The 14,089-nt window shown below is 42.8% G+C and overlaps 1 protein-coding gene across 1 annotated transcript in view; it reads right to left on the bottom strand.

Annotated features, from left to right (window-relative positions):
• cdc42bpab (CDC42 binding protein kinase alpha (DMPK-like) b) overlaps positions 1 to 14,089 on the bottom strand; it is a 198,592-nt gene that overhangs the window by 72,593 nt on the left and 111,910 nt on the right. Inside the window, 4 exon segments of the mRNA XM_084313821.1 lie at positions 2,591 to 2,712; positions 3,990 to 4,123; positions 5,276 to 5,404; positions 11,856 to 12,025. Coding sequence (XP_084169947.1) covers positions 2,591 to 2,712; positions 3,990 to 4,123; positions 5,276 to 5,404; positions 11,856 to 12,025 — 555 coding nt within the window.

Here is a 14,089-nt window from a genome sequence, read left to right as displayed (position 1 = left end):
TATTTAAATCAATGTTTTGTTCATAGGGCTGTTAATGCTTTAACTTGAGATTAATTTAAATTATTTAAAGCGTTAAAAAAATTCATCTAGGTTAATCTATGGAGTTAAAAATGTTCAACGTTCTGAACTTTCAGCCGTATCTTTGCTTGTTCTTTTTTTGCATTGACTCGTGCACCTTTTTGAAAATCATCTGACATGAAGATGGAACACATTTTTGATGTTAATATGATTTATATTACTGGTAGTTCATACAAAACATTATCGTCCTCTAAGCCAATCTGCACTTTAACATAGGCCTGGGTTGTTTTTGTTTCCGTTAGCACCGCGGATATAAGAAAGAGGCCTAGCTGAGTCAATGTTGATGGTTTTGTTGAGCATTTGTATTTCACAGGAGAGAAACTGTATTAAAAAAAAGCTATTAAAATAGTCTTTGAATCTAAATACACTTTCATTTATTTGCATTTATTTTAAATGTGTTGGACCTTATGGTGCTCTTGTTCTGTTCTTGACTTATTGTTATGTTTTCTTCTTGACTTATTTAAAGAAGACTTGTACGGCCCATGGGGACATTAACGTGTGTTGTCGGGCCTTATAAATACATTTTATTTGATTTGACTTTCTTTGTGTTGATTTTACATTAATTCCATGATTTTACTCAAGTAAATATATCTGTTACAAGCTTCGGTCTTAAGTAGAAAAATGCAATTTTTTTATCTAGATTAATTACAGAAAATTGTGAGATTAATTAGCAAAAAAAATGGTTTATCTATTGACAGCACTAGTTCATATACATGAATAATACTAGTGAGTCTGCCGATGCAGCTATGGGTGTGGTACCAGAGAGTACGGCATGCATTTATTGCCTCCATGCAATAAATAAGTAGAGACACAATAGTGGATCTAATCCTCTTAATAGTGCGAGAGATCCTATTGTTTCACACCGACTTGTCTTGCTATTCACACCTAATAATAACCTTGAGCACAGTTTAGACTACAGATCTACATTTGACATTTAGCTGACGCTTTTATCCAAAGCGACTTACAAATGTTGTACAACAAGTCAGCAGGAAGGGTATAACTCTGGCAGCTAAGGGTAAGTGGTATTTGTTCGTCAAACTGTGTTTTTTTTTATCTACTTTTTCTCGAACCCAGCATCTCCTGCGTTGGTGGCGAGCGCCTTGCCCACTGCGCCACCTAGCCGCCCTTTCGTCAAACAGTGTTGAACTTGAGTGCTACTAGTGGTGACAAGAGGATGTATCCACCTTCCTGAGAAATCCCCCAAGATTACCTGGATGCGTCATGTTCATTCAACACCGGAGATGAACCAATGCTTCATGGCACAATGTTGGATCAGCTAATGATGCCTGGCAACACATACAGCTCCAGCCAGTAAGCAGAGCTTTGGTTAATAGCGCTTGGCTACCTAGTACAAAGTTCATTCCAGGATTTAATAACTGGATCACTAATGGCTTTTAAAAATAATAATAATTTAAATCAAGAGACTGCAAGAAGTGAGACCTCTGAAAATATGCAGACCTCTTGAGCTCTTAAATGAATGGTGTGTGATGTCAAATAGTTTGTACCAGTAATAGTACAAGGCGTATTCGTTTGAGCTACAGCGTTTTGGGATTTTAAACTTGGAATGTCATTCAGCGGATGACATTCCATAGATTTTCTTTTAAAAGTCAAGTCAAGTCAAGTGTGCCTTTATTAATCCCCTCTGGGAAATGCATGTGTCATAGCAGCAGGGGGGAGTGGTTAGTGTTATATTTTGGGTGCATGTGGATGACGATGTAGAACCAAAGAGGCTAGCGATTTTGGCCTCAAGCGATTTGGATCAAAATTAGATTTTTTTTATTTACAATATACAATATTATTTACAACACAATATTTAAGCAGTTGATTGCTATTCTACAGACAAGTGTAGGTGTTGCACATACAGTATGGTCATCTTGTCAATGACTTCTCCAATGGTGTTGATTTTCAAGGACATCGTCTCCCATTCATTCCCCCTCATGATTGCCCTCGTCATTGCCCCTCATGATTGCCCTCTTCATTGCCCCTCATGATTGCCCTCTTCATTGCCCCTCATGATTGCCCTCTTCATTGCCCCTCATGATTGCCCTCTTCATTGCCCCTCATGATTGCCCTCTTCATTGCCCCTCATGATTGCCCTCTTCATTGCCCCTCATGATTGCCCTCATGATTGCCCTCTTCATTGCCCCTCATGATTGCCCTCTTCATTGCCCCTCATGATTGCCCTCTTCATTGCCCCTCATGATTGCCCTCTTCATTGCCCCTCATGATTACCCTCTTCATTGCCCCTCATGATTGCCCTCTTCATTCTTTAACACTCTTTGCTTTCATGTCACTTGATTTAATTATTTCTTCCATTACCTGTTGTTGTTTTATCAAATGGAAAGCGCTCTGAAACATATTGTATTTTAAAAAGTATAAACTGGTTAAGATTATGTCTTTGGAGATACATATCCGGTTGTGTGTGTGTGTGGGCGTGTGTGTGTGTGTGTGTGTGTGTGTGTGTGTGTGTGTGTGTGTGTGTGTGTGTGTGTGTGTGTGTGCGTGTGTGTACCTGAGGTCAGTGAGCTTCTCGTTGAGCTCGGAGAACTCCTGCATGGCGAGCTTCCTCTGGCCGTGGGCCTCCTTCAGCTCCTTGGCCTGGGACTTGAGCTTCTCACTGGCCTCCATCAGGTCCTACATGGACCCAAACACACACAGGAGTAAAGAAACATGTGGATCTCAAGAGTTACATTGTGGTACAAGCATCGCGTTGAGCTCCTGGGTCCCTCTTTTATCACACGTCTGCAAACGGGAGCACTGATCCTAGATCCTCAGGTCACATGCACATACTAGACACCTTACTGTGACTTATGAGCCTATCTGGCCTCAGATCAGCACTCCTACTTTAACCCTTTCACTGCGACAATACAGAAGGTTAACCCTTTCACTGCCACACGACAAATGGTTAACCATTTCACAACCACACTACAGAAGGTTAACCCTTTCACTACCACACTACCGATGGTTAATGAAAGGGTTAAAAGGGGCAATTCACACACAATTCTAAAAGGCATATTTTACTTCTTACCCGGATTGCCATCTATCCAGTTTCCTTGTGATTTGCCGGCGTTTAGAGATGTCTGCCATCACTCCAATACAACGGAGTCATGGAATAACGTATGACGGGTGTACTTAGGTAGAAAATATATAGTTCCCATATGAAACTGCTCACAACAAGGTCTGTGGATTATCTTGAGTAACCGGGTCATGACTTCTGGAATAAGATACTGCTCTCTCTCTCTCTCTCTCTCTCTGAGCCCCACGTTCATTCAGCTCCATTGTACTGGAGTGACGGCAGACATCTGTAAGGCAGATATCTCCAAAAACTTGGCAAACCACACTGAAAACCCATCTGGATGGATAGATAACACAGACTTAAGTATTAAATTAAAACTTTAACCCTTTCACTACCACACTACTGAAGGTTAACCCTTTCACTACCACACTACAGACCGTCAACCGTCTGTAGTGTGGTAGCGATAGGTTAACCTTCTGTAGTGTGGTTGTGAAAGGGTTAACACGTTGTCATGTGGCAGTGAAAGGGTTAACCTTGTGTATTGTCGCAGTGAAAGGGTTAAGTCAAGTCAACTTTTCTGCAACATGCAAGGAAACACGTGGAGGAACGGCGTCAGGAATCACGACGATCAGCTGAAAACTGGAGATCAGAGTTTTTTTTATCCCCACGGTTGATCACACTTTTAATAAAAAGACGTCTCTAAATACACACGTGTTAATATATAGCGACGTCACTTTGAAACCAGGTTGTGTAAATGTTTTCAGACATGTGTAAATGCGTTTAGTTAGAGACCTGAACCAGATAGCTTAGTTAAAGAGCAGAAACGTAGTCACTTCCTTGAGAGTGGGAGGCGAGAACAAACACACAAACAACAACACACACCCTGACCCGGTACCTTGTGCATGTCTTCTCTCTCCTGCGAGATGCTCTTCATCTGTTTCTCCAGAGTCCGGACGTGTTTAGACGAGTCCTCCAGGTCCCGACGGGCCGACGACACGTCCTCCAACTGCTTCTCCAACTGGCCCGAATCTGACACACAAACACACACAAACACACACACACGTTAGAGGCGGGTTAGCTTTCAGGAAACATACATTAGGACCACATTATCAAAGTGGCCTAAATCTGATTTCATGTGATTTGTGCCGTTCATATACGGTGTATCGTGAAAAAAGTCTGAACTGAGTTCCTAATTTTGTGTGAAGGTTAAAAACTCCATTGGATTGTGCTGATAATGGACTCTCTTGCGAAGACTCTATGTCCATGGAGAATTGTGTAATTATTTGAGTTTAAGATAAGATATTCCTTTATTGATCCCCTTGGGGGAAATTCAGGCATCGTAGCAGCATGGGGGAGGGGGGAGGGGGGGGGGTACAGGTAGTAGAAGACATACAGGTACAGGTCACAGAATTATAGTACAGTGGAGAAGTACAAATAAAAAATAATAATAAGGCACTGTAAACAATATATAATATAATTAACTCTGACCATGTGCATATGGGCAACAAGGTACGAGATGAGGGTATGTATGCCCTCTCAGTTGTATTTGCCCTACAATAAATATAGTTACAATATATAATCTAGTAATAATCTAAATCTAATCTAATATATAATCTAAAAAAAAAACGAAATGCTAAATATATGCAATACATAATGAGAACAAGCTATGGCGTGGGATCATCCCTGGAATATGGTGTATTTGAGCAGCTACAGTTCAGCTCCAACAGAATTTCCCCAGAAATGTAATCTCCTTGGGGGCGGCAGGGTGGCGCACCACGTAACACACCGCGGTGCAACGCGGCCGTCCCGGGTTCGACTCCCGGACCCGGCGACCTTTGCCGCATGTCCTCCCCCCATATCTCCTCCCATCCTTCCTCTCTGCCAGACTTGTCCAATAAAGCCAATAAAAATCTACCAAAAACATAATCTTTAAAAAAAAATATATATATATATATAATCTCCACTCTGAAAACATGGCTGAGAGTCGAGGTAGGAGGTCAAATAGTTCAAGAAGTCCAAGAAAAAGTTTTAAGTCTCCATTATAAGTTGTCATGTTTGTGTCCAGGACTGACCTGCAATCTGTTTCTAAAGTCGTGTTGTTTTTATCCAGACGTACTAGCGACTGACATGCGATCTGCTCCTACAAGTCGTCTTATTTGTATCCAGGTGTTAACGACTGACCTGCGATCTGTGTCTTGAGGATGTCGATCTCGCTCTTCAGACTCCTGATCTCCAGCTCCTTGTTGACACTCAGAGGGAGCGGACCCTCGCCCGACAGACTCTGCATCGCCTGCACCGTCTGTGTTGACTCTGAAAGACACACACATTATATATACGAGGCATGCGGTCCGGTGTGTCATGGAGTGAGACCGGTACAAAACGATAAGACAACAAACTAGAAAGTCTGTGGCCATTTCTTGTTGACATGAATTCAAGTATGGTATGTGTGTTTTGCACATGAGAGGTAAAAATATGGAATCCGAGAGTAAAAGCTTAATTGCTTTGAGTCACACATATCCGTATTTAGTAGGGACGCACCGATCCGATATTGATATCGGACATCGGCCCGATCGGGTATCGAGACAATCATTTTTGTTTTTGTTTTTTAAAGTATGCTTTAATAAATTGTATTACAAAAATTGTATTACAAAATATATATATATGTACAGATGACAATTTTTTTTTTCACTAAGTTAGGAAAGTAATGTTTTAAGTCAAGCCTGATGTTGCCTTGCACAAAAGAATGATCCCAGTCTCTTCCACACAGTGAGGCATACAGTTTATTAATTGAACAATGGGTATCGGATCGGTACTCGGTATCGGCCGATACCCAAAGCCCAGGTATCGGTATCGGGACTGAAAAAGACGTATCGGTGCATCCCTATTTACCTTGATATGTCAGTGTGGAGGACAGAGACTAGCAAAGAAGGTCCACCTATATAGTATTTGTAAAGATAGCAAGAAGCCACAACATTCACTCTCAGTCAGGGCGGCTACGTGGCGCAGTGGGCAAGGCGCTCGCAACGAATGCTGGAGACTGGACTCGAACAGGAAGCCTCCTGTTCGAGCCCCGCTCTCCACATTGCTTTCAGTTTAGCTGGTCGTCCACAGTAATACACATTGGCCATATTACGGGGAGGGAAACTGAAGGGTGGTGATCGGGCGTTGTGGACAGCGACTCCTACAGGTCGGTTGGTGCGCCTGCGCAGTAGAATCAAGAATCCTCCATCCATAAAGGTAGAGTAAACCAATACTTTCATGGTAGTCGACCGAGTCCAATATTGGCCAACAAACTACGCAATAGTGATCTTGTAGGAAATATTACTACTGTTACATCAGAAAATGGTGAGCTGCTTACAGATCCAAAATTAATCAATACAAGATTTGCAAAATTTTATAATGATTTATATACTACAGAAGGCGAGCGTCCCTCTGAAGAGATTGAATCCTTTTTAAGTGGCCTTAACCTCTCTGTTTTGTCACCAGTTGAATCAAGTTTAATGGGTGCTCCTATATCATTGCAAGAACTCAAAACATCTCTGGAAACTATGAATAAAGGCAAGTCTCCAGGGTGGGATGGCATTCCCCCAGAATTGTATTTGCGGTTCTGGGATGTCTTAGGCCCGCTACTACTTGAGATGATTAATATATCCATATCTAAAGGCTCCTTAGGGAGAGACGTGAATATGTCCCTAATCTCTCTTTTATTAAAAAAAGGTAAAGATCCAAACCAGTGTTCTAATTGGCGCCCTATTTCTTTAATTAATACAGATGCCAAACTATTTTCTAAAGTATTATCTTGCCGTCTTGAAACGTTTTTACCTAAACTGATTCACCCAGATCAAAGTGGTTTTGTTAAAAAAAGGCTTTTGTCTGATAATTTGCGACGTCTCCTTCACATTGTCAACTCCGCCTCTCAAGCTAAAGTGTCGTCAGCTGTTCTCTCTGTTGACGCAGAGAAGGCCTTTGACCGTCTGGAGTGGACCTATCTTTGGGCTGTACTGAAACATATGGGACTAGGTCAAAATTTTATAAATATGGTAAAAATAATATTTTCTAATCCATCAGCCAGTGTCATAACCGGAGATATTAGTTCTCCTCCTTTCAAAATCACTCGTGGAAGTAGGCAAGGGGATCCGATCTCTGCAAGCTTGTTTATTTTATCCCTTGAACCTTTAGCCCAAGCTATACGGCAATCAGAAAACATTAAGCCAATCTCTGTAAATTCTACTGATCATCATATTTCACTTTATGCGGATGACATCTTGTTATATATGGAGAATGTATCTCAGTCTCTCTCAAGCCTCCTGAAAATCTTTGAAAAATTCAGTTCAATTTCAAGTTATAAAATAAACTGGACCAAATCAGCACTAATGTACCTAAGAACCACTCCTAACTCTGTGCTTGACCATGAGATCCCGGTTGTAACACAATTTAAATATCTTGGTATTGATATATTTCCTTCAATTGAAAAAATTGTGTCCGTAAACTACAATAGAACCATTAGGTCAATCATAAATGATCTCAATCGATGGTGTAATATACCTGTCTCCCTTTCCGGAAGAGTCTCTATTATCAAAATGAACATATTACCTCGAGTAAACTTCTGTAGTTCCATGATTCCTATTGCCCCACCTGTTGCTCATTGGGAAAATTTACATAGAGCAGTCTCAAAATTTATATGGCGAGGCAAGCGAGCTCGGGTTAAACTTACTACCTTACAAAATGAGCGGCAATCTGGTGGTTTAACTGTGCCAAATTTTAAGTTATATTTTCAAGCGTTATCATTTCGTCCTCTGTTGAGTTGGTTTAATTTAAATTCTGAGGCCCCCTGGCTTGAATGAATGAATGAATGAAAACTTTATTAACAGATTGCAGAATGGGTACAGTGCAGTACAGCTCAATACATACAATTGTTAAGGGGATGCAGACCAGAGAAAGACTTTCGTCTTGTTTACACCAGGGTCCCCCATTTCCATTTCATCGTAACATATATGACATACATGACATACAGATAGACAGTACTGCTACATCTATACATTTATGACATACCAGATTTGCAATTACAGTACTGTATTTGTGATACAAAAAGAGTCCAGAAAGAAAAGAGTATATACATTAGGCGTAGAAACTGTACATTGGATTGGGTAGGTGGGGGTGGGACTGTACATTGGAGGTGGTTGGGGGGGGGGGGGGGGGGGGTGGGTGGGGGGGGGGGGGATGTTGGGTAGGAGTGGGGGGGGGGGGGGGGGTTGGGTAGGAGGGGTGGGTGGGGGACACTGTATAACTGTACAAACAACACTGTACATTGGATTATGGGACTGTACATTGGACTGTACATTGGAGGTGGTTGGGTGGGTGGGGGGGGGTGGGTAGGAGGGGTGGGTGGGGGACACTGTACAACTGTACAAACAACACTGTACATTGGATTATTGACAAGACCATACTTGGTAATTTACTGTACATTGGCGGGGGTTGTGTTCGGACATTTACAGGGGCCAGTTTCGAGTTGCAGTCTCCCTTAGGTGTTTTTTGAGAGTGTTTTTGAAAGTGGGTAGTGATTCACATTCCTTTACAGCTTTGGGTAGGGCGTTCCACATTGATGTGGCATAATTGCGAAACGTGTTTAGTCCCTTGTTTGAGCCGAATCTGGGTTTAACATGATTTGTGGAGCTCCCTCTGGTGTTGTGATCGTGGTATTCACTGACCTTTGGGAAGTATTTAGTCATGTACATGGGTACCTTGGTCGTGTAGTGTATCTTGTAGACCAGGCCCATTGCAAGTTGCTGTACTCAGTCGTCTACTCTAAGCCATCCTAGGTTGTCAAAGTGGGCAGGGGTGAGGTGGGTTCTAGGAGTAAGGTCAAGCAGTAGTCTGACCAGTTTGTTTTGAGATGTTTGTAATTTTGTTTTTAGCGCCTTTGAGGTGCTTTGGTACCATGAGGTGCAAGCATAGTCGTAGTACCCTTGAATGAGTGCTCCTGCTAGAGTCTTCAGGGTATTCTTGTTTACCAGTGAGGAGATCCGGTACAAGAAACGAGTTCGTTGGTTGACTTTTTTTATTACATTGGATGCCATTTTGTCACAGGAAAGATTTGCCTCTAGGATGGAACCCAGGTAGGTAATATCTTCTTTCCTTGTGACAATATTGTCACCCACTGTAACTGAGAAGCCGTCGGTCTTGCTGAGTTTGTTATTTGAACCGAAGAGAATGGACTCTGTTTTGCCCATGTGTAATGATAGTTTGTTATCAGCGAGCCATATGCAGATTTTGCTTAGTTCTGAGCTGAGGGTTTTTTCAACCTGTAATTTGTTCTTGTCAGAGACCAGCAGGGCTGAGTCGTCCGCAAACAGGAACAAGTTGCAGTCACAAGCTGACGACATGTCATTTGCATAAATTAGGAACAGTAGCGGACCTAGTATGCTTCCTTGTGGAACACCACAGTTTACTGTGAGGGGGGGGGATAGGGTACCGTTTACCTCCACCATCTGCTCTCTCCCCTCCAGGTAGGATTGCATCCAGCTCACTGATAGACTATCAAAACCAATTGCTTTTAGCTTGTCAATCAGAATGGTGTGATTGACAGTGTCGAAGGCCTTTTGTAGGTCCAGCATGACCATGCCGCAGTATTTGCCCGCGTCCACCTCTTGTTTGATGTGGTCGTTTAAATATTGAAAAACATATTGTGGCGCCGATTCGTTTACAAGACATTGTCTTTACAGATATTTCACTAAAGCAATGTAGATTACGTTATGGTCCGATAATAGCGCATGCCATATCTTTATGGCGCAAATATGAAAAGTTACTTAATTGGGATACTAAGTGGCATGAACAGACTCCCTTATTTCATAACCCGTTTTTGCTTAGCGGAGGCCGCAGTTTTGTAGCTCAATCATGGTCCAACTGTGGCATTCATGTACTTGGCGATGTTATGGAGGACAATGGTCTAAGAACATTCTTAGATCTGAAAGAGTCATATAACTTACCTGGCACCTCCTTTTTTTTTTATATTTACAGCTCCGCTCGGCTATGCGAGCCTATGGAGTTCCATGGACCAAACCAACTACTCACCCGTTAATTACTTTCTCTAAAAAAACTGCAGGTCTCTCCAAAGGACAAGTCTCTATAATTTATAAAGATCTATCACAAAGATGTACTTCGTTAATACCTGTTATCCAATCGTGGAGCACAGAATTGGGATTAGAACACCATCACTCTATCAATTGGAACAGAGTTTGGGGAAATGTTACTATGGCATCACGAAACCCAAATCATCAGCAGATTCATTTCAATTTTGTCCATAAAACATATTTAACCCCCCAGAAAGCTTATAGAATGAGACATGCTATGTCACCAAACTGTACACTTTGTTCTCTAAATACTACTGGTACTTTTACACATATGATGTGGGAATGCCCCACAGTTAAAAGTTTCTGGGAACAGATAACTAATTATCTATCTAAAGTATTACAAAAACATATTCCCTGTTGTCCCAAATTACTTCTCCTTAATGATGATGATTCTTTAGCTTTAAGTATTGTTCAGAGACGATTTTGGCTGGCAGGAAGTACTGCTGCAAAAAAAATGTTGGCGCTGCGATGGCAAGCTCCACACTCTCTGCCCTTTAATCACTGGAAACAGTTATTAGCTGATGTTGTAACAATGGAGCTTTCTACAGCTAGATTAAATGGGGCAAGATATCAAACAATAGATAGCTGGAACCATATTCTCTATCAAGTTAGGACCTTCAATATATAGCTAGCAGGACATAACTAATATCTGTATAATTCCTTTTAGTTTTTTTTAGTTTTCTTGGTCTTTGTTGAAATTTTTGTTCAATTAATTTTCTTCTCAGGCCTATGACGGGGTGGGTTGGGTGGGGGGTTACTATTATTATTATTATTATTATTATTATTATTATTATTATTATTATTATTATTATTATTATTATTATTATTATTATTATTATTATTTTATTTATTTTTTGTCAACGGTGGTTGGTGCAGGGGTTAGGGGGTAGGAGTTTTTTATTTTAAATGAGGCAAGGGGCAAGCCAATGCATGTAATTGGCAAATAATTTAAATGTATGTTTTTATGTGCATTATATGTGCATTGTATGTGCATTATATATCCTGCCTTTTCTTCCAAAAAATGAAATAAAAATATATAAAAAAAAAAAAAAAAAAAAACGACGGGGGCGGGGCCCCTCCAAAGCCCAGACCCCCGACGCTCAAAGATCGAGCCGCGCAGGTGAAAAGATGCGACTGCTGTTACCTCGAGTATCGGGGGGACTCGTGCTATGTATGACTTAGTGCACATTGCAGCCGGCTTGTGGGAGGCAAGAAACAACGTTCGAAGACAGGGGAGGGTTGAATTGGACGATATGAAAATTGGGATGGGAGAAAAATAGAAAATGGGAGAAAAAGTGGATAAAAAAAAAACATTCACTCTCAGTCAGCCCAGAACATTGGTTGGACATGGATTACAATTACGACAATGAGGACAAGGTAATTATATCAAACTCTGCATCTCTCTATCAATCCTGTAGTCATTCCACTGTTGTCCAAACTGTCCATCTTACTTATCGCAGAAGTCTGTCTCAGATTTAACTGTGTGTGTGTGTGTGTGTGTGTGTGTGTGTGTGTGTGTGTGTCAGGGTTTCCGGTAGAATTTTTTGTGTGCGTGTCAGATTGTGAACATGCTTGTGCACACGTCCCCACAGTTGCACCACTGTATACTGGATGAATCACCACACCCTCACCTTGCAGCTTGCGGCTGAGCTCCACCTTCTCCTGCTCCAGGCGTCGTATCCTCCTCTCGTAGGCCTCGGTGGCCAGGCTGTCTTCCAGGCCGCGCTGGACGCACACGTCCAACTGGTCCCGCCCGTCCAACTGGACCAGCTCCCGCAGGCTGCCCCGGTCCGACAGGGTGCTGGGGTGGGAGGGGTGTCGGAGTGAGAGAGAGAGAGAGAGAGAGAGGGGGGGGGGGGATAATGGAATGTGTGTTGGTGGGGGAAGTGAATGGTGAGGGAGCGAGGGAGGATGGAGAGGGGGGAAAGAAAGGAGGGAGAGAAAGAGGAGAGGATGGAGAGAAAGAAAGAGAGAGAGAGATAGAGAGGGGGGTGTAGAGAGAGGGGAAAGAAAGGAGAGAGGGAGAGAAAGCAGGGCAGAAATGGGAGAATGTTATGTAACAGGAGCAGGGAAGAAAGGAAAGTAGGACAGTGTGTGTGTGTGTGTGAGAGAGCGAGTGAGTGAGTGAGTGAGTGAGTGAGTGAGTGAGTGAGTGAGTGAGTGAGTGAGTGAGTGAGTGAGAGAGAGAGAGAGAGAGAGAGAGAGAAAGAGGAGTGGGAAGAAAAGTAGAAGGACAGAGAGAGAGGAGTGAGAGAGACAGGGACAGAGAGACAGGGAAGAGATAAAGGGAGAAAAGAGAGGACAAGTAGAAGGACAAAGAGAGAGAGAGAGAGAGAGAGAGAGAGAGAGAGAGAGAGAGAGAGAGAGCGAGAGCGAGAGCGAGAGCGAGAGCGAGAGAGAGAGAGAGAGAGAGAGAGAGAGAGAGAGAGAGAGAGAGAGAGAGAGAGAAGGAAATAACCATTATCAGTCAGCCTTGGTGAGATAAGAAGCTAATAAGTGTGCTGGATGTTTTCTCACGGCTACTAGCTGCTGTACAGACGTCTGACTGAATCATGTATAATTGCTTCCCTCCTAGTCAAATGAACAAGGTGGACTGGATCAGATTTTCACAAAGGAATTTTACCCTGGGAGGACCCCAGTACTGAGATAAATCTTTCTTTTTAATACATTTTTTCTCCCCCTTTTTTCCATATTTTTTCTCCCATCCCAATTTAGTCGTTATGCCAATTCCCTTCCTGGTCGTTTTTTCCCCACTTGCCGGCCTAGGGAGGGTTGAAGACTATCACATGTCTCCTCCGATACATGTGGAGTCAGCCAGCCGCTTCGTTTCACCTGACAGCGAGGACTCTCACTGGGGGAGTGTAAAGCGTGGGAGGATCACACTACCTCCCCCAGATCCCTCCCCTGCTGAGCAGGCGCCCCGACCGACCAGTAGGAGTAGCTGTTTACAACGACCAGGATACACACCCCACCGGCTTCCCACCCGCTAACACTGCCAATTGTGTTAGTAGGGACGACTGACCAAGCCGGAGATACCGCTGACAGCTGGATTCGAGCCCAGTGTCTCTGCGGTGGTAGGCGAGCGCTTAGTCCACTGCGCTACCCAGCCGCCCCGTACTGAGATCATTTGATGTCTAGATATGATTTAGTACAGCATTACATAACTGTATATATACCATAGTTAGGGAGGAACTGTGCAGGAAGTGGAACCTATGGTCAGAATATTCACTCATATTATGTTCTCTCATTGGGCTAACTTTTAGTTAATGAACATTTGTGAAATTAACCATTCTTCTTTCGATAGAGGTCTCTGTGGTGGGCCCTCATGGGCCGCTGAAAGGGGGGGGGGGGTGTTGGACCTAGTACGCTTGCCTGGGACTCTGCCCATAGTAGGTATGTTTTTGTTAAAATATACCCCATGTTAAAATAATAGCTCTACATTGTTGGGAGTTGTACAGTGTTTGGTCAGTAACATGGGTCTCCCAGTCCCTCTGCTCTGCAGTAAACCATTCCCATTTTGTCTAATCAGGTGAGAGAACTCCATTGCTGCAAATATGGCCTGAGAAAAATAAGAAATAAAAACGAGTGCTTGTAACAAGTAAAATAATGTCCCAGTGCAATAAGCACATTTATTGAAATAAGTAAAAAAGAAAAAGATATATATATATATGTAGGCGGCTGGGTGGCGTAGCGGAGATTGCGCTCGTCACCAATGCAAGAGACTCCGGTATCGAATCCCAGTCTCAGCATTGTCTTCGACTTGGGCCGGCAGTCGTACTGGCTCATTTGGCAGAGTCAATGGGTGGGGATTGGACGTTGTGGACAGCGACTCCTACAGGTCGGTTGGGTGACACCTGCACAGCAG

This window comes from Notolepis coatsorum (genome assembly GCF_963971535.1).
Source record: "Notolepis coatsorum genome assembly, chromosome: 5".
NCBI lineage: Eukaryota > Metazoa > Chordata > Actinopteri > Aulopiformes > Paralepididae > Notolepis > Notolepis coatsorum.
The sequence above is the reverse complement of the archived record's forward strand: the minus strand, read 5'-3'. Positions and strand labels throughout refer to the sequence as shown.